Source organism: Capsella rubella, unplaced genomic scaffold (assembly GCF_000375325.1).
Source record: "Capsella rubella cultivar Monte Gargano unplaced genomic scaffold, Caprub1_0 scaffold_3, whole genome shotgun sequence".
Taxonomy (NCBI): Eukaryota; Viridiplantae; Streptophyta; class Magnoliopsida; order Brassicales; family Brassicaceae; genus Capsella; species Capsella rubella.
In genome coordinates this window covers 9,929,396-9,956,524 of record NW_006238921.1, presented here as the reverse complement: position 1 = coordinate 9,956,524, position 27,129 = coordinate 9,929,396, and the positions used below count along the sequence as shown (strand labels likewise).

Genomic DNA, 27,129 nt, shown 5'->3' with positions numbered 1-27,129 from the left:
AACAGAAAATAATGAAACTAGTAAGGAGTATTTGTTGAAGCTCCTCTTTCTTTGGTTTTGTATTTTCGTTCGATTATCGATTATTTTAGTTTCTATTTTTCTTGTTACATTATGATTCATTTCTTCTTTGCATTATGAGTTTAGAGCATCTCCAGACTCCAAAGGAAGATGCTTATTTTGAAGTGTTAAACAAATTTTTATTAATTTTAATGATTAATTTGAATTTGTGAAACTTCTAAAGGATGATTAATTTTTCTTCTTCCAATGGTGAACTCTATAAGGGTTCTAAAAAAATTATTTTTAATATAATTTATTTAAAAAAATATTAAAACCAAAATTATATTATATTACATGAATACAAACATATAAAATATAAAAATTGAAATAAAACATATATTCAAAATGTTTAGTTGAAATCTCTCACAAAAAAAAATCTCTGTAGTTACAGCAACAATAAACCTATGTACTTGAGAATCGTCACATAAACAAAAAGCTACACGATCCCGTTCATTGATTCACGTTCAGTCGTTCACCACACATGTTGTTTTGTCATACCAGTGTCTGAATTCCTCCACAATACACTGCCACTGTTGTCTTTATTTTCTGATACTGAACTCTTTGTAAATCTACCCAACGACACCCTACGCTTGAAAATTCTCCGATCATAACTCCAAAGCTCAACAAAATCAAAGAAAAATCAAAATCGCATCTCTATCGCCTTTGGCAACTCAACAGAAGAAGAAAAAGTTTTGACGAGAGAAGAAAGAGAGAGACAGAGACCTTTTGTTAATTCTTTTTCCCTACTCTACAGTTTCAATCCACTAAAAAATAAACACGTGGCCTTAAAGAGCGGTACCAAAACTCCTTCGTTTTAGGTGCTCCTAAAACATTTATACACATTCTGATTTATTTTTTATCACTTTAATCTCAGAATCTCTAAAAAAAAATTTGTTTAGACTCTCCAGGGAGATGGTCTTACCGTGGTCTCGTGTAGAGCTCTTGACAACGTTACTCTCAGCTGCACCATACCGGGCTGATCATATTAATGTATCTGGGGAAAATACTTACACTATGATTCAGGTGGGCCGAGAACAGGCCCAAATTGAAAAATTTCTATTACCGAAAACCGTAAACCGAACCGGGAGTGAAATTTTCGAACCCGATTTTGACCGAACCAATTTGACATCATCGCCGAATCTTTCTTTCACCTTTCCCGATTCAAATTTTTTTCTCGCACTCTTCTTCTTCATCTTCATCTTCGTTACCTGCTTCACATAAACCCTAAACCCCTTTTCTCGCTCTCTTCCTGGGTTCAAAATCTGGGGAAATGTTCTCTCCGTTGACGAAGAGAGCTAAGCAGAGCTCTCGTAATGAAAAAACTCCACGCAATCGAGTGGCTCCGCCGGATTCTCCTGTAACTCCGGCGACTCAAAATCGGAACAGTTTAATCTCAGATCGTCCTGCCACTGGAACTCCTGCTCCTTGGGCTCCTCGTTTATCGGTTCTCGCTAGGTATTGTATTCTCCCTGTGACGAATTTTGCTTACATTTCTACTTTGATTTGGTGAAATTGATTTATGTATCTGTTCATGGTCGTTAGAGTTTCTCCTGTAAATATCGGTGAAAGAGGAGATGATACAGATCAATTGAATCCTGTATTCGTTGGAGAGTTTCCTCAATTGTTGCGAGATGAACAAAGTTATCTTGGTTAGTATTCTTTGCTTTAAAGATAGAAGTAGAACAGTTACTTTGTGAAATGAAATGTACTTAGTTTTTTGCTTGTTCTTATTCACTAGGTGATGCTTGTGTATCCGGTGGTATGGATACAGAAACTTGTCTCTCTTGGTTTATAAGTGGAAGTAAACTTTTTGTGTGGAGTCACTTGACAACCTTACCGTCGAGGAAATGTGTTGTTCTTGAACTTCCTTCTTGTGTTTTGGCTAATGAAGAGTCTGGTAGTGGTTTACAAGATGGTAAAGGCTGGTTGATTAGTGTTGTCCCTTGGGATACCTCTGCGGGTGCTGCAAGTAGGGCTGCTCGATCTCGTAGTCCTGTTGGTATTGTTATGTGTAACAGGAAAACTCGAGCTGTTGTGTATTGGTCAGATATCTTTTCTGGTCAGGAAGCTGCCCCTGTAACTGATATTGGATCTTCTGATGAAAATGTTGTTTATAGTTCACCTATAGGTAGAAAAAGCTCATCATTCAGAAAGAGACAAAGCAATGGGATTAGAAGCGGGAGAGCAGAATATAGTGATCTCAATTCATTGATTACTACTGCAGTATCTGCAGCTGAGCGCCTTTGTATTGCTATTGCTTGCAGTTCTAATGGTGAGCTATGGCAATATACTTGTAGTCCTACAGGTGTTAAAAGTAGTCAAGTACAGTTCAACGTCAGCTCTTCCCCCATAAGTGAGGGGTATCCAAGGTCCTTGATCTGGCGATTTTCACAAGGATTAGCAAGAGAGTCCTGTTGGCAATTTTTTATGCTGACAGATTGTGACATACATTGTTTTAATATTGAACCCTATCCTGGTCTTACTGTTTTAAAAGTCTGGCAACATGAGATTATTGGCGCTGATGGTGATTCAGGTATCAAGAAAGATATAGCTAGCCAAAAGCAGATTTGGCCTCTTGATCTGCAGGTGGATGATCAGGGTAAAGTGATTACTGTTCTTGTTGCCACTATCTGCATGGACCGTGCCAGCAGTTCTAGCTATACACAATATTCGCTTTTAACCTTGCAACATAAATCTGAGATGAGATTTTCAGATGGGACAGAGGAAAGATTTCTGGAGAAACAAGGCCCAATCCAAGTCATAATCCCAAAAGCAAGAGTGGAGGATAAAGACTTTTTATTCTCTATGAAACTCAGAGTTGGTGGTAGACCCGCAGGGTCAGCTATAATTCTTTCAGGTGATGGAACAGCCACAGTTTGCTACTGTCATGGAAATTCTACCCGGCTCTATAAGTTTGATTTACCTTATGATGCTGGCAAGGTCTTGGATGCTTCAGTTCTCTCCTCAAGTGATGAACATGAATATGGTGCATGGACTGTGCTTACTGAGAAAGCAGGAGTATGGGCAATTCCAGAGAAAGCAGTTGTGCTTGGTGGAGTTGAACCTCCAGAGAGAAGTTTGTCACGCAAAAATAGTTCCAATGAGAGGTCTACACGGGATGAGACAAGGATAACACCATATGGCGTTGATAAAACTGCTGGAAAGGAGAAATCTGACATACGAAATAATGGAGACAAAGGAAACCCTAAAATGGGACTTACTCGTCAAACAGCCCGTGAGGAAGAATCAGAAGCTTTGCTTGGCCAGCTCTTTGAGGATTTTCTGTTATCTGGGAAAGTTGATGGATCATTGGAGAAGCTTAGTCAATCTGGTGCATTTGATAGAGATGGAGAGACCAATGTTTTTGCTCGCAAAAGCAAATCTATAGTCGACACATTAGCTAAGCATTGGACAACAACTAGAGGGGCTGAGATAGTGGCTATGACTGTTATATCCTCGCAATTGGTTGAGAAACAACAGAAGCATGAGAATTTTCTACACTTTCTTGCTCTATCTAAATGCCATGAGGAGCTGTGCTCTAAACAGAGTATTTACTTTTATCCCTCACTTGCTTTTTCTTCGTACTGTAGCATGATTCTACTTCATTATTGCATACACGATCAAACACAAAATTTTAATGCTTGTAGATGAGACTCTAAATAATAGTAATATGTCTCCCAAGCATAGATGGTCCTTCATTTATAAAACCTTGTGAACTGTTAAATTATTCTAGTTGGCAAAAAGATTGACCTGAGCTAATATATATCTTTTATGGCAGGAAAGTCTTTGCAAATAATTCTGGAAAATGGTGAAAAACTTGCTGCCATGATTCAACTCCGGGAACTGCAAAATTTGATTAACCAGAATCGCTCAGCTAGATTTGGCTCTCCGCATGCTGGCTCAGAGGATCAAGTTTCTTGTGCCCTTTGGGATCTTATTCAATTTGTAGGGGAAAGAGCTCGGCGAAATACTGTTCTCTTGATGGACAGAGATAATGCTGAAGTTTTCTACAGCAAGGTATCCGAACTTGAGGAAGTATTTTATTGTCTGAACAGGCAACTAGAATACATAATCAGAGCTGACCAACCACTGGGAACTCAAGTGCAGAGAGCCTGCGAACTCTCAAATGCATGTGTTACCATTCTTCAGACTGCCTTAGATTACAAAAATGAGCATCAAATGAGGTATCCACCACTTGAAGGTTTAATACCTTGGCACTCTCAGCCTGTTGTATGTAATGGACTGTGGTGCATTGCGTCCTTTATGCTTCATCTGTTAACTGAGGCATCTAGGATTGATATCTCTGCTAAATCAGATATATACACACATCTCGAAGTACTTACTGAAGTTTTACTTGAGGCTTGTGCTGGTTCTACCTTTGCAAAATTGGAGATGGAAGACGAAAACAAAGGTTTGCTTAATGAGTACTGGACTAGGCGGGATACCATTTTTGACTCCCTTTATCAACAAGCTAAAGAGTTTATGGAAGCAGAAATCCAGGTTAGCACCTATTTGCATGTGGTGCACTGCATATCATTTTTGTGTTAAATTACACCATGAATTCGTTTTGTATCTGTAGGGCATCAGAGAAAGAACTGAAAGGACGGATGAAGATATCTTCAGAAACCGTTGTTCAAATTTGCTATCCATTGCAAAGCGACATGCAGGCTACAAAATTATGTGGAGGATATGTTATGATCTCAATGATACAGAGCTGCTCAAAAACTTAATGGTATGAACTCATGCTTCTACTTTCCTTAGTAAACTCAAAAGCGTTAGATTTCTTGTGGTTATTTTGCTTATCAAATATACTTTTGAGATTGCACGGCAGACAATTTGTTGTATGATTTTTGTATGATTTTTGTCTGTGGCAGTTTGGAACATCTTTTACTCTTGTTAAGTGATAATAATTAATTATCTCTTCCTTTACCATAGTTAGCTTGCTCCGTTTCTATGTTCCAACTTAGTTAATACCCTTCAAAATTCCTGTGCAGCACGAGGGTTTAGGGCCACAAGGAGGGTTCAGTTACTTTGTGTTCCAGCAACTCTATGATATGAAACAGTACTCTAAGCTTCTACGGCTTGGAGAAGAATTCCAGGACGAGCTACTGATATTTCTAAAGCGCCATTCTGATCTGCTGTGGCTTCATCAGGCGTTTCTCCATCAATTCTCATCTGCTTCTGACACTCTTCATACATTGGCCCTAGCACAAGATGAAGAGTCTATGACAACTATTGAAGAAAGAACGGCGTCAGAACCTGAAGATTTACAACCAACATTCGCAGACCGCAAGCGGTTTCTGAACCTTTCAAAGATAGCCTATGTGGCAGGTATAATAGTAAATTCTCTTTTGGTGGTATATCCATTCCACATGTTATTGTTTGTGATTATCTTTCTTTCTCACTTTCTTGGTAACTGTCACATTGCAGATAAGGATTCTGATTCCGAATCGAAAGTGAAGCGCATTGAAGCTGATCTCCAGTTACTGAAGCTGCAGGTAGAGATACTCAGCTGTGTTAATATTTCTCCTGTATAAAATGATGGTAAAAGTCAGCTATGTAAATACTCTCTATCGTAATATCTGGCAGGAAGAAATTACAAAATCTTTGCCAAATGGAGAAGCCAAAAACCGGCTGTTCCGAGCAGAGGAGCTCATTGAAATTTGTCTCAGTATCCAGGGGCGATGGACAGCTATAAAAGCTTTTGAGGTGTTTGCATGGACTAGCGCTTCATTCCGTGAGAATCATAGGAGTCTTTTAGAAGAATGCTGGAGAAATGCCGCGGATCAAGACGACTGGGACAGACTCCACCAAGACTCTACTAATGAAGGTTGGAGCGACAAAGAAACATTACAGAATCTAAGGAACACTGCCCTTTTCCAGGCTTCCAAAACGTGTTACGGACCAACCCGAGTCAACACTTTCGATGGAGATTTCGCTCAAGTCCTATCCCTGAGAAGAGAGAACCCTGAAGATTCGACTTCTTCCGTAGAGGAAGTGTTGATGAGCCACAAAGATTTCGCCGAAGCCGGGAAACTTATGCTAACTGCAATCATGCTTGGTTGTGTAGAAGAAGAGAGCATTGTAGCAGAAGAGTTCTCATCTCCAATGGATAGTTAAATTTTTCTTTCGAGTAAACGTGACAATGTAAATGATTTTAAGATTTGTTTTATGAGTTACTTATTTGACTGAGATGATTGTAAGATTTTGAGTTTCCCTCTTTATGATATGTCGAATCTACCAAATTGAAAACTTGATGTACCAAACAAAACATAAATTATGTTTAAAACAGTATTAATCCCGGTTTAAGATTAAAAGAAACACAAAACCAAGATATGAAATATCATCATCACAAAGAATAGCCAATCAAAATCTCCCACTGCCAGGTGGCATCACCACAGCCACTACCAATCTCCTCTTAGGACCAAGGAAAAAATCTCAACTAAAACAAAAAATCGGATTCGGACCAGACCAATCCAATAAAAAATCAGTCTATCCTCTCACTAAACCACAAAGATCTTCTACTGCCAGATGGCACCACCACAACCATTACCAATCTCTTCTTCAGACCAAAGAAATCTAAATTAAACTCTCTCAACCAATCAGAACTCGCTTACGTGTACATATGATAATCCTCTAACATGGAACAGAACACCACCTCTGTTATAAAACTCGATTGGTTTTCACAATCTCATCTCAAACTCAACTCATAACTCTCTCTTTGATCTCTTTCTTTCATTGTTGTTAAAAAACAAAGATTACGATAATGGCCACATCAGCTATCCAGCAATCCTCCTTCGCCGGCCAAGCGGCTCTCAAGCCCTCCAACGACCTCCTCCGCAAGGTTGGTGTCTCCGGTGGTGGCCGTGTGACCATGCGTCGTACCGTCAAATCTACTCCTCAGAGCATCTGGTACTAAATCTGATCTCTCTTCCTCTAATTTGTTTCATCCTTAAATCTTCAGATCTGTCTAAATACCAACGATCTGATGTTGTAACAGGTATGGACCAGACCGTCCCAAGTACTTGGGACCATTCTCGGAGAACACACCTTCATACCTAACCGGAGAGTACCCAGGAGACTACGGCTGGGACACCGCTGGACTCTCGGCTGACCCTGAGACATTCGCTAAGAACCGTGAGCTTGAAGTGATCCACAGCAGATGGGCTATGTTGGGAGCTCTCGGATGCACATTCCCTGAGATTCTCTCCAAGAACGGTGTTAAATTCGGAGAAGCCGTTTGGTTCAAGGCAGGTTCTCAGATCTTCTCAGAAGGAGGTCTTGATTACCTAGGAAACCCTAACTTGATCCACGCGCAAAGCATCTTAGCCATCTGGGCTTGTCAAGTTGTGCTCATGGGTTTCATCGAAGGATACAGAATCGGAGGTGGACCACTCGGAGAAGGTCTTGACCCACTTTACCCCGGAGGTGCGTTCGACCCATTGAACTTGGCAGAGGATCCAGAAGCCTTCTCTGAGTTGAAGGTGAAGGAGCTCAAGAACGGTCGTCTTGCTATGTTCTCCATGTTTGGATTCTTTGTCCAAGCCATTGTTACTGGTAAAGGTCCCATTGAGAACTTGTTTGATCACTTGGCTGATCCTGTGGCTAACAACGCCTGGTCTTACGCCACTAACTTTGCCCCCGGACAGTAATTATCATATGTATTTGTTTCGTAATCTCTCTACCTTTGTAACCTCGTGAATGTGTTATCGATGTTTAATGTGAACTTGTCAACTTCATGATCTTTCTTTTGTATGGCCATTTTTTTTTTTATATATAATTGATCTGCACATTTGGCTAGTATCAAGACTACATGACTGGTCCATATAAGCCAAATCTAAGTAGAATTGTTTGGACCATACAAAACCAATGTTAGAATGAGTGGTTGACAAAATTTGGACCATACATATAACATAACCAAAAACATAAGTTCTCAAAGCAAACATCAAATTACATATACCGAAGACCTTCAAAGTTAAATTAAAGAATCTTGCTAGACTCATACACTACCAATTTACCTAAGTTGTGAAAGCCTGAGCTCAATTTTCTCCAATTCTAGTGCTATATCATTAGTATTATTATTACTCTGCACTAGAGGCTCTATGATCTTATTGACATCTCCACACAAGTAGCAATGCCTCAGCAGTGTAAAAGCATTTTTCCTCTTGTCAGTCTCGGCCGCGAAGGAAGTCATCACAAAGAGTTTTGCATCACAAGGAAGGTCTTTAGGAATCAATGGCATGTAACCCTTCTTGAGATCTTCTAAGTCATAGTTTTTATCCCACCAAGGTTTCTTCCCAGTGTACATTTCCAAAACCACACATCCCAAAGACCATAAATCCAAACCTCTCCTTCTCTCACCGTGCAAAACCGATTCGGGGGACATATATATCGGTGTTCCCGCAAACATACAGTACTGATGATTCCATCAGCTACAGTGACCCTCTCTTTTAGACAAACCGAAATCCGAAATCTTAAACTCATGGTACTCATGTAAAAAATAATTTTTTGTAACATTAAAAAAATCATATTGTGATATTTTTGGGGAAAAAAATTATGTGTTATCTAAGAGAATTTCTCTAAATTTAAATTTTAAAGGGTTAATTGCGTGTGCACACACACTTTCAAAATTTTAATTGCACTATGACACACTTATAAACTCATGGTGCACTTTGGAAAAGTTTGTTTACTCTCTCACCCTCACTTTGACAACATATTAACTCATTTGTCATCCCAACTAAAATTCCACACAACTAAACACTTACGTTCTCTTCCTCTTCATTTTCTTCTTCCTCTTTTTCAATTCTTTCCCTTTTTTTTCTCTTTCTCTTTCTCATTTTTTTGTTTCTTTTTTATAATCACTTTATCTTGTTATTATAACAATATTTTATATTTATTTTTGTACAATACTCAATATTTCCATTTTTCCTATATTTGAAGATACATTTTACTATATTTCTGGATGAATTATATTATATATATTATCCATTTGTAGTTGACCATTTATTCGCTGATAATTGTATGGTCAATTGTAATATCATTTCTGGATATACATACTTGTGTTTGGACATTTTAGCAACATGTGGTTACTTTTACATGTTTTAGTATATAATAAGTGCATATATACATGAGAACATTCCAATAAAAATGAGTGTAAATGAGTGTCTCTGTACATGTGAACATATGGGCAATAATCGTCTATCCAACGTCGAAGATGAGAGTATTAAGAATGATTGAAAGCATTTTTTGGACAGAATAGGTCATCGATATCCAAAAAACCTCATCCACATGATCACAAAGAGCATCTGATGAATTATATTATGTATATTATCCATTTGTAGTTGACCATTTATTCACTGATAATTGGATGGTCAACTGTAATATCGTTTCTGGATATTCATACTTGTGTTTGGACATTTTAACAACATGTGGTTACTTTTTACATGTTTTAGTATAAATGAGTGCATATGTACATGAGAACATTCCTATAAAAATGAGTGTAAATGAGTGTGTCTCTGTACATGTGAACATATGGACAATAATCGTCTATCAAACGTTGAAGATGAGAGTATTAAGAATGATTGGAAGCATTTTTTGGACAGAATAGGTCATCGGTATCCACAAACCCTCATCCACATGATCATAAAGAGTATCGTCACTACCGATTTAGATCTGTAAAAACGAAAAACAAAAACTAAAAAAACTCAGAAGCACTTACCTAGATCTGTCATCCAAAGTGATTGAGAAATTAGTATATACAAGTTTAACATAAACGAGAAAACTCATAAGCACTTACCTAGATGCTGCAATGGTATAGAGATGGTGTGTGTGTGTGTGACTTTTCGATTTGTTGGAGAAGACGAAACAGGGCTACCTTCTCTATTTGTTGGAGAAGAAAAAAGCTATAAACCACTTAGTTTTATTGATTTATTATATTCTTGTTTAATTCAATTATATAATTAATAGTAACCAAGTTACGAACGAAGTTACTCATCAATACGGACGACGACGGAGGGAGTTGGAAACATACGAGACACAATTTCACTTTATTAGGGCAGTTTGTGTTTTTTTTTGGGACAAACAGTGCCAAAAGTACACAACAATTGCAAAGTGTGTCTTTTGTAACCTCTCCCCCTTAAAGTGTGTTAGGTGGTAAATCACCCAATTTTAAATAGGTGAATCTAAAAGGATCGGACAAAATTGTCGATAATAGAATCGTTATTGTAACAATTTTAATAATTTGCGATAAATAATAAATCAAGAGTAAAAAAAGAAAAAATGGGTGACCAAACAAAAATAAATTAATTAGATGACGAATTTAGCAAAAGGACTGGAAAAAAAAATTAAGTAAAACTTCGGCTCCCACAGGGGAGCAAATGCGACCGTTTTGATCTCATATTCTCATCCTTATAGCCGCCGGCAAAATTGATCGGTAAAATATTATTCTCCGACGTTTCGAGAAACTTCAGAGTCGTCATGCTCTCCTCCTCTAGACGCTCTCTCTCTTCTCTTCTCCGATCAAGTTTCCATCTCCGCGGTGACACTGCGGCGGCAGCAGCTGTCTCCTGTTCCTCTCCCTTCTCCGACTCGGTACTTATTCAATCACACTCAAAAATCTCAAATTTCTCACCCCAATTGATTCGCTTGTAATGCAATTGATAACATAGAGATTGATTAGGGTTGGGTTTTTTTTTAATTGTTGCTTGAATCAGAACTGTTGATAGATTAATAATATGTTCTTACTGTTGAACTTTGATCACCATTATGTGACGGTGTTGGTGTTTCCACAGTACGGTGGGATCAAGAACTTGCATTCTCGAGCTGGGGAATCAATCTTATGGAGAAATAGTCAGCTATGTTGTTCTCAATTTGAACGAGAACGAGTCTCATTCTCACTATTTAGATGCTTCAGCGGTGGTAATGATAAAGATCCTCGCTTGGATCGGAGTTTTTTCGTTCAGCTATGGGTTTCAGATAAGAAAAAGTTTAAAGCTTTGGAAAAGCGATATCGGAAAGGTTCTAAGTATATGAGAAGTTATCCTGAGAATGATGGATTGAGTGACCATTTTGAGAATGTTGAGCCTATGCTGCAGCAACCACCGGTTAGTCAGTCTATGTCTGGTCTTCTGGAGCCTAAAACTTCTGAGGAGGTGAGGTGACTCATTATCTTTCCTTTTGCTACTAAACCATGATATGATTAAAAAGTTGCTTTCTTTAATAGGTTTGGCTTGTAGTAATCTTAATCTATGTATGAGTGCCTGTAACTTGCTTTGGTTAGTTATTAGTTTAAAGAGCGTGTAAAAGCATTTTCAAGTATCTTTTGTTAGGTGTCATTTAAACTTTGTGACATCAGTGTAGTATAAAACTGAGCAAATGAACTGTTGTTCTGTCAACTTGTATAGATGGAACCAAGTATGGAAAAGTACCGCAAGAGATTCATTGCACTCTTGTTATCACTGAATTTCTTGAAATATAGAAGTTGGAAATCATAATCTTATTCAATTTTTCTTTGAAGGCCAAAATTGCAACTCTGCTTGCACGATCTAATTTGCTGGTTACAAGGGACATTGAATGGGCAAATCTGGTTCTTGGTTTTGAACAGGTAATTTTTGTGCCAGTGCTCATGTTCTTCAATTTAACTATGTAATTCCGTTGCTTGTTTCTGATGAATTTACTTTACCATGTTTGTAACTCTTACATATCAAATATCCCTTCATTTCATACCCTTTCATCTAATTTCTCTTCCCGTGTAGCTGATATATCACTTGTGTAATCTACTTTTCTTTCTGCAGGAAAATCGATATATTGTAGTAGATGTTTGCTATCCTCAGGCAGTAAGTGATATCTCAACGCATATATTTTGGGATTTCATTTACGGAAGTTTTATGTGTGGAGGGCACTACTATTACATAAGACCTTGAGTTCATAACAAATTTGCCGAATTTCAAACCTCTCTTTTCTCACTTTCTTGACAGCCTGTGGGGTCTATCCGGGAACAAAGCAATTTAATTGCACGGCAGGTTACATTCTCACTCTGAAATTTCCTTTCTTCATACTTCAGCCAATATCATTATTTGTTAATACCTAGAAATTGGTTATCATCAATGAGCAGTGTTTAAAGTTTTGACATGTTACAACACAATATTTCCTTATATGGGCATAGGAATGGTTAAGGATTAAACTTTCTTTAAATAATTGATTGTCTAGGCTTAATTTTGATTGTTGAGGCTTCACATTTTTCTCATGCATTAGATTCTCCAGGTTATTTGTTGTTTGAACATCTTTCTCTCAGGAAAGTGCATACAGTGATTCTTTCCTCGTTCAAAATCTTTTTGCTAGCTATCAATTGCATCTGCTATTTCGTTTTTCTTATCTAGCCTTTTTTATTTCTCTTCTTTTTATGTTTGGAAAAAGTGCGCTGAAATTGCAACTTATCAAGGAATGAAAAGTTTGCTTAAAAAACATGTGCTTAAGTCTTCATAATAGAAAGTGTAACATTAGTCACTAAAAGCTTGTGTCACCTCTATCAGTTATCCCCAGACGCTTAGACTAGATCTGTTTCTATTCTCTTGCTAGCTCAGAGATGTTGCATCCTGTCAATTACATATCCTGTTGGCAGTAAATTTCATATGTGTTGACTGTCTACCAAAATAGTAAAAACCATTCCCCAATGATATAAAAAATATTTGCAGCTTCTTCGTACCCGGCGCCCATTTGTTGCTTCCATAACTGATGCTTTGGGTAATGAGCTTTGCCGGGTGAGGGTTTCATGGATTCTGCTGTTTGAAAGTTTGTGGCGAGAGAATTCTTAAATTTCTTTTAACCGAGATGATTTCTCTACATCATTTAGGTTCGCAGACCTTTCTGGTGGATCACAAGTTCAATATATGCTGAGATTGACGGAGAGGTACACTTGTGTAGGATTTCAAGCCATACAGTAATTTAATGTTAAGTTGTTAACTGTTCGATTTGGTCTCATTCTCATGTCTGGTACTGGTGTAGGAAATTGGTGTTGTTCACCGAAGATGGCATCTATGGAGAAGAATTTATGATTTATACCTGGGGTAAACTTTAATTTTTATAATTGGTATTCTTAAATGCTTGATTGACCTATCAAATACCTCTTCTTTAAAATTTGGGGGAAAAATACCTGCATCTTGTTTGTCACGTATAGCTAATAAGAATGGTACAGACTTACAGAGCAGTAGAACATAACTTTGATTCAAGAATCAACACGTGTTCTGCTCTTTGTTATCTGACCAACATCTTTGGACAAACCAAATTATTGACATTTGATGTTTGCAATCTGCAGGAACAACCAATTTGCAGTGGTAGAAAATCCTGGGTTCTGGAATTGGACATTTACAGTGAAGGATGCTGATGGAGAAGTGTTAGCCCAAATAGACCGTGATTGGAGGGGTTTTGGCTTTGAGGTTTGTGTACTTTAACTATATGTAAGACTTAAAGATATATTGTGGATATACAAATCTAAATGACTCCTTATATATATGATACAGATATTCACAGATGCTGGACAGTACGTGATCCGATTTGGAAAAGCTGATGTTGCAGCCAAAACCGGGCCTGCGACAACGGTGGGTTTACTCCTGTGTTGTGGACTCTTGTATTTTTCATTTGGTTGTTTACTTTAACCGTAGACATTTGATCGAGCTTTTCTTATGCAACTCATGACAGATAGAAGAGCTAGAAGTGAAACGGCCATTGACTTTGTCAGAACGAGCTGTTGTCCTGACACTTGCTATTTCACTCGACAATGATTATTTTTCCAGACATGGTGGCTGGTAAGTTTTCCTTATAACGATCTCTCTTGTATGAAAATTTAGGCTTTTATTTACTCTCTTAATAACTACAACACTGAGACAATGGACTTTATCTGAAATCATGGTCCTGGTTGTCGTTGGCAGGGGAATCCCATTCATGGCGGTGGGTGAGTAGTAAGTAGGGTTTTTCACAATCTCTGTTTCAGGTAATGATTCATATGGCTATCCGAAAACTTGAGCTTGTGCTGTATTTCTCCTTGTTTCAATTCTTACGAATATGCAGAGTAGATGTAACTTATAATTTGACATAAACTCATATAAGGATGATTATTTTTGGATGATGACCAATGTGTCGAAAGAGTATACAGTATATGATACTTATGTGTCCTGGGAAAGAACTAGATCTGTCAGTCTCTGAAGTGATGGAATCGACCATTGTCGTTGCAAGAACAAGATCAGTGCAAACATTGCCACAAAGCTGCCACTAATTTTGTCGCAGTCTCATTTGGCACAAATGTTCCTGGTAATATTTTCCATTAAGCTCCCAGAGAAGAAGGAAACGTAGCAGCAAGTAGGCAATAATGGTCGATTGGTAGAATAAAAAAGTCAAGTCAGATTCAGAGTTCCTATATTTCCATAATCTAGTTCATCTTCATATTCAGAGGTCTTTCTCTATAAATACAAGAGTTCCTTAATAAAACTAGGACATCTCTATCGATCAGAAAAATTCATCTTCATAGTTTCTATATTTGATAATAATCATGTTCGTAGTTAAGTTGGAAAAAGAAGCCAATTATATATTCACTACGGTTTCAAGCTGAGCCTGTGGCGTTAAGTACCAAGTCCTTTGAAACAAAATATTGTCTCAACGAGAAGAAGCTTCACCTTGTTCTTGACTTGGACCACACGCTTCTCGACACTAAAAAGGTTTCACATCTCTCCCATGGCATGGATCATCGTCGCTTAGTAAAGCTACGACCTTTTCTCCGCGAATTCTTGAAAGAAGCCAATGTCTGTTTACACAATCGCTACACACAACTACGCTAATGCCATGTTGGAGCTGATTGATCCTAATAAACTTTATTTTGGTGATAGTGATTACAGAAGACGAGAGTCCTGATGAAAAGACAGTAGATCTTGTTTGTGCTGAGGAGCGTGTGGTGGTGATTGTTGATGATAACTTGTGATGTTTGGTCCGGTCGTCATAAGGATAACCTAATAGAGATTCGTAAGTATAATTACTTCAGCGTCTTTTTTTTTTTTTTTTTTTTTTCAAGAGTCAAATTCTTAGTCTGAGAAGAAGACATACGAGGATGCAAACGACGGTGGTTTGGCCAATGTTTTGAAATTGCTCAAAGATGTTCACAGTAGATTCTTCATGGTCAAGGAAGAGGAGCTGGAGTCAATGGATGTCAGGTCGCTGGTACATGGTCAAGGAAGAGGATTTGGAGTAAATTGATGTCAACTAGTCACTCCTACAACAAAAAATATAGACTCTCGATTCTGGATCGGTTCGGTTCTACATTTTTGGAACCGTATTATATCCAAAATACTTGGATATTCATTTGGTTCGGGTAAAATGGGTCCGTTTGTAAACGAAATGTGGCAAAATACCCAAAAATAAAAACAAATAGAAGGAAAAAGTAGATTAGGTTTACTCTAGATCCGGGTAAACGGGTACCCATTCGGTTCTCGGGTAATATCCGGATCCGACCAGATATCCACGGATAGAGAAGAACAATATCCATCGTTTATTTAGGCAATAACTGAATCTGAACTAAACGGGTTATTTTTGGGTCGGTTCCGGTTCGGTTTTTTGGTTCTGGTTTTTATGCCCAGGGCTACTTGCAACACATTCAAATATAACTAACCACGCCAGAGTTTTTGATACAACATAAGGTTCGTTGTAATATTGACCGTCCTCTCCAGTTATAAGTTCAATACTTTTGAATGGTACTTGTTGGATCCACCTTGTTTCCCCCAAATACGGATTCCATACCACAAGTCTTTTATCCTTGGTGGTGCAACCAAAACAACAAACCATCGCAATGAAACTTTTTGGCTATAGTTAGAACTAGGATCCTTTAGGCTAAGTGCACTCTTAAACTCTATGGATGTAGCAGCACCGTCGAGGTTGATGCTCACTGGATAAAACCTATAATCCTTTTAAGATGAGAATCGTAGACTTTGCAGCTTCGTGAAAGTGCTTTTGGGTGAATCTTAATTTTTGGTTCTTTTTCAGTAAAGCGTTCCATTCTTTGCAAGTAGATATTATAAATTTTGCATTGAAACATAAATATAAAACTCTAGATACCATATAAACTGCTAAATTTAATAAAACATCCGGTTTAGCATACTGGCTAAAGCCTTTCAAAAACCTACTTGATTTCTCAACAAAAAGATTTCCCTGTTCGAAGCCTTGCAGCGGATTATACCTTTTCTACAATTAAGTTATAATTTTTGCTAAAATAAAAATATATTTACAAATTTTTTTTGTTTAGATAATATTTTTAAATTTTGCATAAAAACATAAATATAATCTATCTACATCTAATAGATTTATAATTTAGCAAAACATCCCTTGTAGCAAAATGGCTAGTGCTTTATTATCTACTAGATCACCCACAAACACTAAGCCTAGCAGCAGATAAAATTTTAACTATTATTATAAAGTTTTTCTTAATATATATTTTCAGATTTTTATTTTTATTATAAATTTTGCATTGAAACATAAATATAAATTTATATATACCACAAACATTGGTAATAGAGCAAAGCATCCACTGTTGCACATTGGCTAAAGCCTTTCAAAAACGTTTAACTCAACAAAAAGATTTCCTGGTTCGAAGCCTGGCAGCGGAGAATACCATAAAAATAAATATCTAATAGATTTATAATTTAGCAAAACATCCGTTGTAGCACAGTGGCTAGTGCTTTATTATCTACTAGATCACCCACAAACACTAATGCAAGCCTAGCAGCAGATAACATTTTTAACTATTATTGTATAGTTTTTCTTAAAATATATTTTCAGGTTTTTTTTATAGAAAAATTATAAATTTTACATTGAAACATAAATATAAACCTATATATACCACCTAAATTGGTAATTAAGCAAAGCATCCAGTGTAGCACATTGGCTAAAGCCTTTCAAAAAGGATTAACTCAACAAAAAGATTTCCGGGTTTGAAGCCCGGCAGCGGAGTTTACATTTTAAACTATTAGTTTAAGATTTTTGCTAAAATATATTTATAAAAATTTTGGTTTAGTTCAAAAATTTTAATTTTACATAAAAACATAAAAAAAAATATATCTAATAGATTTATAATTTGGCAAAACATCCATTGTAGCACAATGGCTAATGCTTTATTATCTACTAGATCACCCACAAATATTAATGCAAGCCTAGCATCAGATAACATTTTTAACTATTATTGTAAAGTTTTTCTTAAAATATATTTTCAGGTTTTTATTTATATAAAAATTATAAATTTTTCATTGAAACATAAACATAAATTTATATATACCACATAAATTGGTAATTAAGCAAATCATCCGCTGTAGCACATTGGCTAAAGCCTTTCAAAAATGTTTAACTCGACCAAAAGATTTCCGGGTTCGAAGCCCGGCATCGGAGAATTCTTTTTTAACTATTAGTTTAAGGTTTTTGCTAAAATATTTATAAAGATTTGGTTTAGTTAAAAAATTTAATTTTGCATAAAAAATATTCAAAATAATTAAATATCTAATAGATTTATAATTTAGCAAAACATCTATTGTAGCACAATGGCTAATGCTTTATTATCTACTAGATCACCCACAAACATTAATGCAAGCCTAGCATCAGATAGCATTTTTAACTATTATTGTAAGGTTTTTCTTAAAATATATTTTCAGGTTTTTATTTATATAAAAATTATAAATTTTCCATTGAAACATAAATATAAACTTATATATACCACATATATTGGTAAGTAAGCAAAGGATCCGCTGTAGCACATTGGTTAAAGCCTTTCAAAAACATTTAACTCAACAAAAAGATTTCTGGGTTTGAAGCCCGGCAGCGGAATATACATTTTTAACTATTAGTTTAATGGGTTTCGCTAAAATATATTTATAAAGATTTGGTTTAGTTAAAATATTTTAATTTTCCATAAAAAATAAATATAAAAAATTTAATATCTAAGAGATTAATAATTTGGCAAAACATCCATTGTAGCACAATGGATAATGCTTTATTATCTACTATATCACCCACAAACATTAATGCAAGCCTTGCATCAGATAACATTTTTAATTACTTAAAATATATTTTCAGGTTTTTATTTATATAAAAATTATAAATTTTGCATTGAAACATAAGTATAAAGTTATATACCACATAAATTGGTAATTAAGCAAATCATCCGCTGTAGCACATTGGCTAAAGCCTTTCAAAAATGTTTTACTCAACAAAAAGATTTCCGGGTTCGAAGCCCGGCAGCGGAGAATACCTTTTTAACTATTAGTTTAAGGTTTTTGCTAAAATATATTTATAAAAATTTTGGTTTAGTTAAAAAATTTTAAATTTGCACAAAACATAAAAAAAAAAATATCTAATAGATTTATAATTTAGCAAAACATCCATTGTGGATGTTGTTTTTGGTTGTCAAGAAAATCATTTCGAGTGGTCAATTCTGCGTAATGATTCACTATATTTGAGAAGCTGATAAGGATCAATCTAAAGCTTTTGCAGGTTGAATTTCAACTAGAATAGACGACAAGTTGAGCTGGTACATTTATTATGAGAAAAGCTGAAGCAAAGTACACAACAGGTCTCATAAAAAGTTTGATGAAAAGTGGGAATTTGCTTATTGTAAAGGGTTGATCAGAAGAAGTGCTCGGGTGATGGTGGCTATAATTATTTCTGATGGAGTTTTATGTTTGTGATTTCTTCATATGGATTCAGCAATCGATTATGAAGTGGAGATGTTTATATCATAAGTTCGAAGAGTATTCAAGGCTGTGCATGAAATGGGAGTATAGCAAAAATACTCAACTTCTTTTGAATAAGTTATCGGATGATTCATGCACATAAGTACTACTAAGGCTACGAAGTGTTGTGTAGTGAAGAAGAGTCTCAAGCATATCTTGGTTTTGGTTAGAGGATTTTCTGGAAGTAATAACCACGGCTATTATGATATTAAGCTTCAGGTATGCTTTGAAGTATTTTCATAGAGTTTTTAACTTAGTTATGCACTCAAGCAGGGGGAGATAAAGAGAGTAGTTGGATCTTAACAAATGAGGGAGTTATCTGGTCCGGTTGTGAGGATTTGAATGAAGCTTGATTTAAACGAATAGAGTGCTTGAGTATCAAACTAAGTTAAAAAGGGGGAGAATGACGCCATGTTAGATCTTTGGAGATTGATATGTAACTTAAAGCATATCTTAACTTGTCAAGAGATTACGATGATACATGAAGTGAGTGGATAGAATTGACATAGAAGATGAAGCAGTTCTTGTACTAGTCCTGCCGTTAATACAGAAAGTAGTACAAGAAGCTGAGTTGTGTGAGTACGTGAAGTAGTACCGGACGCAGTACAGAAAGCCGAGCTGTGTGACTACTTGAAGAGTTGGAGTACCGAAGTTTGGGACCGACTTGGACAAGGCAAGAGGCGGTTGCTGAGCTGGATAAACATTTTGAATAGTACATTCAAGATGAGAACGTGAAAGACAAATTTCCTTATCTATAGAGAATAAAGGAAATTTGTCAATTCCTATTTGGTGAAGAAATAGGAAACTTCCTATTGGTGAAGAATAGGAAGATTCTCAACTCTAGGGTTGGATAATTGTTATAAATACCAAGAGGGCGCTTCATGAAGACTTGGGCGCTTCAGGGTATTCACGAGAGATGCACATAAGGTGCGTGGCGTCGCCCCATCAACAAGATAGAGAAATCTTTTGATGGTTTTGTAGAAGATCTACACTAGTCGGAAAAGACAATTAGTGGTAGTTTTTCTTTCATTGTAATTCTAAGAAAGAGTTGGTGGATTCCATATAGCAGTTGTAGGTTGCAAACTTTTCTTGTTAATGAAGTCTGGACTAGGTCCCGGGGATGTAGGTTATCCGAACCCTGTTAACAAATCTTGTGCTTTATTTACTTTATGCTCATACATACTCGAAGTCAATCATACACATAGTTGAATTAGTCACACATATGCACTTTCAAAAAATAATAATGATAATTATTATGTGTTGAATCACAAATCACAAACTGAATATAATGATATGATTATTCTAAAAATAAATAAATAGCCTTCTTCTGAGTTAGGATGGGGAGCCTTTAGGCTAATTAGTGCACACTTAAAGTCTATGGATCTAGCAGTAATGTCAAGGTTAATGCTCAGTGGAAAAAACCTATATTCCTTCAAGATGGGAACCTTGCAGCTTCAAGAAAGGGCTTTTGGGTGAATCTTAATTTGTGGTCCATTTTCAATAAAGCATTAAAAAGTTGAAAGGTACGAAAAATATATTCCACTGCGGGCGAACCCGAAACTCAAATCTAGGTGAATTGTCCAGTTCATCGAGAAATTGCTTTAGTCAATGTGCTACAACATATCTTTGTCATATACTCTTCTCAAGCTTTGGTGGAGGTTTAGTGGATTAGCATCAATTTGGAGAACCTGAATTGTGTTTAAACATTACATCAATTTAGATTATGTTAACATTAAAATATAATTTATAATATATATTTTTAATTATATGTTCAGGCATTTGGGAACCCGTTCGGGTATCCAGCCGGTTCCAGTATTACCCGATTCCCGCATATAGAACTACATATGACCCAATAGGGTAATTGGTCATATCCAATTCTCTACCCAACCCGATTTTTTTGGATCAATTCCGGGTCAAGTTTTTGGGTCCGGGTATTTTACCTACTCCTATTTGTCTCTATGAGAGATGCAACTGCAATTTGATCCATGTTTTTCTTTAGCTTTTTGTGAACATGTGAAAACAAATTTTATATTAAAATAAAAATGTTTCTAAGAAATACTCTACTACTAAAACTGTAATGATCATATATAAAAAAAAGTAAAATTTTAAAATGTAAAAAATTAAAACAAAATGCGTAAGTAAATATCTAAATTATGATTCTCAATGTGAATATCAAAACGTAAAATTAAGATATTTGGAGATCTTGAGTTTATATTTATATACAAACGAGATATACATTTTAAGTAGTAAGTACTAACTTAACGAAACAATCGCGGCTTGAAACCCTAATGAGGATACGTTTAATGGCGCATGAGGAGAAGCTTCCATCGGAGTTGACTGAAGAGATACTATCTCGTGTACCACCATCATCTCTTGTTCGCTTCACAGCCGTATCCAAACAATGGAACGCTCTCTTACACGACAAAACGTTCATCAAGAACCACAAGACCACGTTTCAATTCATCTTAACAACCAAATCCAAGATTTACTCGGTAAGCATCGATCCAAAGATAGATGTATGTGAGCTAACCTTAGATGTTCCTAGTTTAGAATCCAAGATACCTAAAATCTTGGTTGATTGCAATAAGTTAATTGTTTGCGCCATGGAGAGAGGATTTATAGTTTGGAACCCATGCTTGAGACAAAGTAGATGGATCGAACAAGACTCGAACCAAAAGCAACTAAAGTCCCTTGGCATAGGATACAACAGTAGTGGAAGTTACAAGATTGTTTCTGGTGGTCCTCGGAAGGAAGAATATTACACCAACTACTTGTGGAAGATCCATGACCTAACCTCCAATAAGTGGAAAGATGGTGAGTTAGAATCTAATGGTAAAAGGCCAATATTACACACCAAAAGTTGTGTATCGTTGAATGGAGATTTGTATTGGCTTGTTTACGCTAGCGAGGCAAATCGCGTGTACTACGTATATAAATTCGATTATTCGAAGGAACATTTCTTTAGGTTCTGTGATCTACCATATAGGATGGAACATAGTATGGATGCTCTTGTCCTTAGAGAGTTTGAAGGAGATCGGTTTTCATTGTTAAAGCAAAGCTATGCAACAAAGAGGATTGAGGTTTGGGTGAGCAAGTACAAGATTAATAATGAAGGTGTGAAATGGATAATGTTCATGGAAGTTTCAAGTCCTAACTTGCCATATTTAGTAGACATTGTACGCTCTCAGCCAAGCTACTTCATCAAAGATAAAAGACTCGTCGTATGCTCTTGCGACAAAACTGGTCGGGCTTGGATCTATGTCTTCGGGGGAAATAGTTTGATTAGTAAAACTCGTATAGATTATGTGGTTGAGTCTTGGCCTTCGCACTATACATTTAGTCCGAGTTTGGTTCCTGTTCCTCGAGCTCAAAGACTAGCAAAGAGTTACTAGTTTAATTTTGTTTGTAACATTTTTGGCTTCTTGTTACGTTTTTGACGAAGCTAAGTTTGGTTTAGATTTTGGTTTTATTTTAATTCACAAACTATATCTTGTTTGTTGCGACTAAGTCTTTTTACTTAGCTTGATTTTTTAAAAAAATTAAGATTCTTTTTTTTTTCTAATATAGAACAAACTAGAGAGAATGGCTTTGATCCGAGAATAAAAGTTTGGTAGTTTTCAACTGTTGTTGGGTCAAATATTACTGAACTTTGGCTATAGTCTTAACTTACCTAGCTTGTGTACATAGTTTACCTTGTGTAAACTCTTCCACAATTACCTTGTATGGTTTTATATTGCAAACATCTAAAATATATTGTTTTGTCTACCTCATTTCTATTCTACTGATTTAAACGTTTCTTGTTTTTTTCTTACACAATGCTACAGTGTTTCTTGACTAAACTAACACGACGTGAGTGTTGATCACGTACACACACTTTATGAAGAAATCCAACTGCATTGTTTTCTCTCTTTAATCATTTATGTCGTGGTCAGTAAGTCATCTTTTGGACTTTTCTCATTTATGTTAAAGTGTTGGGTATTTGTGGACGTTGACTCAAGTCCAAGGAACACGCCAAAGACTTGTATTAAGTCAAGCAATCAAACTTATGTTTAGTAATATATAAGCACTAAGAAGATGGATTTTGATCTTATAAACCCTCACTACCATTACCAAACCCCAATAGCCAAGAGCTTTTTAGTCATTTTGAAACCCATGGATCGATTTCTGTTCTTCAATGTTTTAAGCAAATCCCACAAACTGTTTCTCAAGAACAAAATGTTGATGTTCTCTGTCTTGATATGTCCCCTCTTACTCAAATGTTTAGTTTTCTTGTTCAACCAAAAGCTTGTGGGTTCTTTATACATCTTCATGGCCATTAGCTTCTCCTCTATTATCAACCTCTATGCTGATATAGTCATCGTCCACGCATCAGCTCTTTCTCTTAAAAATGAAAACATCAAGATCATGCATTTTCCGGCTTTGGCCTTTAAATCTTGGAAGGGACCTCTTGTGACATCTTTCTACATTTTTCTTTATCATCTTGGATATGGGTTGCTCTTCTATATAATTCTTGGTCCTCTATGTTTGTTCTCTTTAAAACTTTATTCCTTGGTAGCCAAGTCTATCCCTTTATTGTTTCTATTCGAAGTATATGAGTCCTATTTAGCTATTGTTTGGAACTTTTCTATGGTCATATCGATACTAGAGGGAACTTATGGGACCAAAGCTTTGCGTAAAGCTGCAAAGGTTGTTAAAGGGATGAAGCCAAAATTGTTTCTCCTTAATCTTTCCTTCCGTTTATTGTCATTCGGATTAGCTGAAATGTTGCAGCTGATTAATTGGAGAATATCGTTTTTGGCTACCTTAACCACTGGTTTAGTCTTTGTGTGTTTGGTCTCTGCGCTGAGGATGTTTCAGCTTGTGGCTTACACAGTTGCCTATTTCCAATGTAAGAGCGTCCAAGTCAAAGACGTTGAGTCGCTCCGGGATGTGCAATATACCATATTGTCCTCCACTACTCTCTTGGGATGAGTGGCATGATAGTACAAGAGAAGGGCATATATGATATTATAATCGGTAAATTATTTTGAATAATCAAAGGTTTGGTTTGCATATGTAAAAATTTTAAAGGTTTAGTTGGAACTTGGAACGTTATATATTTTGATATAAGATTTTGTTATACATAATCACTATTTTGTTATTAATATTTTGATATAAGATTTTATTGTAAATTATGAGATTTTGCTATACATGGATAAGGAGGTGTTGTCAGGAAATAGTGTAATCTGTGGTGAATCTAAAAGGGTCGGATAGAATTGTCGGTAGTATAATCGTCATTGTAACAATTCTCATAATTTCCAATAAATAATAAAGCAAGAGTTAAAAAAATAAAAATTCTCGACTAACCACTTATGTAGTAATTTTAAAAATGTGTAAGATATAGTTAAGTGCAATATCTGTATATAAACAATGGTCGTATCATTCATTCTTTTTTCTTTGTTTTTTACTTTGGAATTTGTAAGAAAATATACGAATTTGTCACAAGAAGAATAGAACGTGATTTGTATGTAAGTCTCCCCGAATTTAAGAATTTGTAATTTTGGAAGTTCAATGGAAAGAGAATTTGTATTTTTGTTGTCTAATCTGATTAATATGTGTTCAACAATTAGGGAAGATGTATGGCAAATAAAAGTCACAGGAGATCTTATGGATCGCTTGGCCAAGAAAATCTCATTGACACTTAGAGAAATTTGGCTGGCCCAAACCTTTTAATTGCCTAAAGCAAAAAAAACATTTAGGCCCATCAGCAAAAATTGTTTGACACAAAATTAACCAAAAAAAGCCCTTAACATGTTGGGTTTGAACGCAAAACGTTGAAGCTCAACAAATGGGAATTTAACAACTACACCACCAAAACACTATATAAATGGTGCCTCAAGTATGTAAATACTTGATGTATTAAGCAAGTGCTTCACCAGCTTTAGCTCTAGAACGACTCTGACAGATAGGCTGGATTTGCTCTAAGTGTGGCCAAATTTCTAAAACTCTTCAGCGTCGAGGACTCAGGAATGGTCGGGAATGTCGACATCAGTCCAGCCCCTGATAGAGATTTGAGAGATGGTTTTCCGTTGAACGATCTTCAAGATCTTGGTTCTTTCTCAATGGTTTTGCCGACTTACCACACCGTAACTAGGCAGACTGGTCGTAATAGATAGGAAACAAGTAGTAAATATATACAACAACTAGAATATTTATTTATTGAAGTCTATGAATGCGTCGAGAAAATAGTGTCATAATATTAACATAAGTCAAAATTAGTGTCAGGATTTTGTCTAATAAATGAAAAATTAGAAAATGCGACTTTGGTGTGACTAGCGTCTAGCCCTTACCATATTTCATATTTGAAATAAGTTTCATTACGACCTTTTCTTATCTAGTAGTTCTAAATTACAACTTGTGTAGTTAAAATATGGATGTTATGGTAAAATATAATTTTTAGTATCTTCTTTTCTTGGGCATGTTTTAGACTGAAACAATTGTGTGATAAAGTCTTCAATTTCAAAGCAGTTAGCCTCGTTCAACTGTAGAGTACATTATATTTCAAGAGATATAACGAATATTTTTTTTCATAAGTACTATAAAAATAAAAAATAAAATATTGTATGTTACAAAACCAATACTACATTATCGCTCTTTGTTTAATAAAAATATAAAAAGTATAAACCATTCACTTTTTTCAAAGGTAGAATTAGTTGATTAACTCACAACTTGCTTACAAATATCCACAGTCTAGTTACTGTTTCCAAGTGATTGTTGGTGTAGGAATTAGCACCAACGACATAACGGCATAAACCAATAATGAATCGAATCGAATCGAACCAACGGAATCGGGGAATCCTGGTTTCGCATTTAAAGAAGATTTATGTTTATTCCTAAAATGGAAATGGGCGACTTTGTCTCGTTAGGGTTTATGAAACCCTAATCAAATATTTATGAGTATATTCTTTATAAATCTAGGGAATAACGAGCATTTATTGTAACCCTAAATCTCTTGTATAAATAGAGAAGATGCCTCTTTTTTAGAGCATCGAATAATCAATACAAAAAACCCTAGATTTTTGATCTATTGAGCGAAAACCTAACTTTATCCTAAAAAAATTGGGTCCCCATTTTAATGTGTGAATTCTTAATTCAACAGTGATATATTTATAAATTACACTTTCTATTATAGTCTCTTCTCCATCAGTACATATTCTTGTTAATGAGAAAGAATCGATCCTTATAATTTATAAAGACTTCTAGCTATATATATACACAAAATTTATAGTTATCTTTTGTATAGAAACTGACATTGTCAAACAAAAAACACTGAGATACTGTATTTAAACTTTCAATTTACATAATCATACTGTCGAAGTTTTACAGTAGAACTATGAAAATATTTTACTTAAGTTAGCACAGCTGATAATCTTCAAGGGACGCAAGATTAATGAACATAAATTTAAACTGATTCAATAAAAAATTTATTAAGACTTTTAAATAAATACAAATAGACTAGAAGAACATTGATCTTTTAAAGAGGAAGACAACAAAATTCAAACAAGAAATCATACAACAATAATGCACTTGGATCTAAACCAAATAATACATATTTTATTTATGATAATGTAGAAAGGAAATATTTTGTTTCATAATCGCTAAACAAAAATATCAATCTTTTTAAGTTTTGTAAATGTTTGGTTAGTATATTGGAGGAGGGGGAGAGCTATAGCTATAGCTTGTAGGTGGAGAATTGTAAACATATGGGGGAGGCGGTGGCGACTTGTATACATATGGAGGTGCTGGTGGAGAGCTGTAGACATAAGGAGGAGATGGTGGCGATTTGTAAACATACGGGGATGGTGGTGGAGAGCTGTAGACATATGGAAGAGGAGGGGGAGACTTGTAGACGTATGGTGGAGGAGGGGGAGACTTGTAAACATAAGGAGGAGGTGGTGGAGAGCTGTAGACGTATGGAGGAGGAGGGGGAGACTTGTAAACATATGGAGGAGGCGGTGGAGAGCTGTAGACGTATGGAGGAGGAGGGGGAGACTTGTAAACATAAGGAGGAGGCGGTGGAGAGCTGTAGACGTATGGAGGAGGAGGGGGAGACTTGTAAACATAAGGAGGAGGTGGTGGAGAGCTGTAGACGTATGGAGGAGGAGGGGGAGACTTGTAAACATATGGAGGAGGTGGTGGAGAGCTGTAGACGTATGGAGGAGGAGGGGGAGACTTGTAAACATATGGAGGAGGCGGTGGAGAGCTGTAGACGTATGGAGGAGGAGGGGGAGACTTGTAAACATAAGGAGGAGGTGGTGGAGAGCTGTAGACGTATGGA

General features: G+C 36.1%; 7 protein-coding genes and 1 pseudogene across 7 annotated transcripts in view; 6 read left to right on the top strand and 2 right to left on the bottom strand.

Moving 5' to 3' along the window:
• The first annotated feature begins 1,252 nt into the window (after positions 1–1,252).
• Positions 1,253–6,309, top strand: LOC17892590 (nuclear pore complex protein NUP133). The gene is made up of 8 exons (XM_006296614.2): positions 1,253–1,512; positions 1,600–1,706; positions 1,796–3,604; positions 3,836–4,557; positions 4,637–4,789; positions 5,052–5,388; positions 5,488–5,555; positions 5,647–6,309. Exons 1-8 carry the CDS (start codon positions 1,328–1,330, stop codon positions 6,175–6,177), a joined length of 3,912 nt encoding a protein of 1,303 aa, XP_006296676.1. The 5' UTR covers positions 1,253–1,327; the 3' UTR covers positions 6,178–6,309.
• Positions 6,310–6,750: 441 nt separating this feature from the next.
• LOC17891633 (chlorophyll a-b binding protein 2.1, chloroplastic) lies at positions 6,751–7,804 on the top strand. The gene is made up of 2 exons (XM_006296666.2): positions 6,751–6,969; positions 7,058–7,804. The coding sequence occupies exons 1-2, from the start codon at positions 6,824–6,826 to the stop codon at positions 7,707–7,709; spliced, it is 798 nt and encodes a 265-aa protein (XP_006296728.1). The 5' UTR covers positions 6,751–6,823; the 3' UTR covers positions 7,710–7,804.
• A 267-nt stretch (positions 7,805–8,071) lies between these two features.
• Positions 8,072–8,443, bottom strand: LOC17893951 (mitogen-activated protein kinase kinase kinase 3). The gene has a single exon (XM_006299176.2). The coding sequence runs from the start codon at positions 8,441–8,443 to the stop codon at positions 8,072–8,074; it is 372 nt and encodes a 123-aa protein (XP_006299238.2).
• Positions 8,444–10,391: 1,948 nt separating this feature from the next.
• Positions 10,392–14,186, top strand: LOC17891265 (altered inheritance rate of mitochondria protein 25). Its single transcript, XM_006296727.2, has 12 exons — positions 10,392–10,647; positions 10,848–11,207; positions 11,573–11,659; positions 11,850–11,891; positions 12,033–12,077; positions 12,750–12,815; positions 12,908–12,964; positions 13,060–13,121; positions 13,370–13,490; positions 13,575–13,652; positions 13,753–13,859; positions 13,983–14,186. Exons 1-12 carry the CDS (start codon positions 10,534–10,536, stop codon positions 14,011–14,013), a joined length of 1,170 nt encoding a protein of 389 aa, XP_006296789.1. The 5' UTR covers positions 10,392–10,533; the 3' UTR covers positions 14,014–14,186.
• Positions 14,187–14,352: 166 nt separating this feature from the next.
• On the top strand, positions 14,353–15,297 carry LOC111831511 (annotated as a pseudogene).
• A 5,818-nt stretch (positions 15,298–21,115) lies between these two features.
• LOC17892603 (F-box/kelch-repeat protein At3g16580) lies at positions 21,116–22,204 on the top strand. The gene has a single exon (XM_006299465.1). The coding sequence runs from the start codon at positions 21,116–21,118 to the stop codon at positions 22,202–22,204; it is 1,089 nt and encodes a 362-aa protein (XP_006299527.1).
• A 718-nt stretch (positions 22,205–22,922) lies between these two features.
• LOC17890956 lies at positions 22,923–23,870 on the top strand. The gene has a single exon (XM_006299984.2). The coding sequence runs from the start codon at positions 22,965–22,967 to the stop codon at positions 23,781–23,783; it is 819 nt and encodes a 272-aa protein (XP_006300046.1). The 5' UTR covers positions 22,923–22,964; the 3' UTR covers positions 23,784–23,870.
• Positions 23,871–26,259: 2,389 nt separating this feature from the next.
• The window catches only part of LOC17892798 (extensin-2), a 2,416-nt gene continuing 1,546 nt past the window's right edge, over positions 26,260–27,129 (bottom strand). Inside the window, exon 4 of the mRNA XM_006300226.2 lies at positions 26,260–27,114. Coding sequence (XP_006300288.2) covers positions 26,493–27,114 — 622 coding nt within the window. The 3' untranslated portion in view covers positions 26,260–26,492. The remainder of the gene's footprint in view (positions 27,115–27,129) is intronic.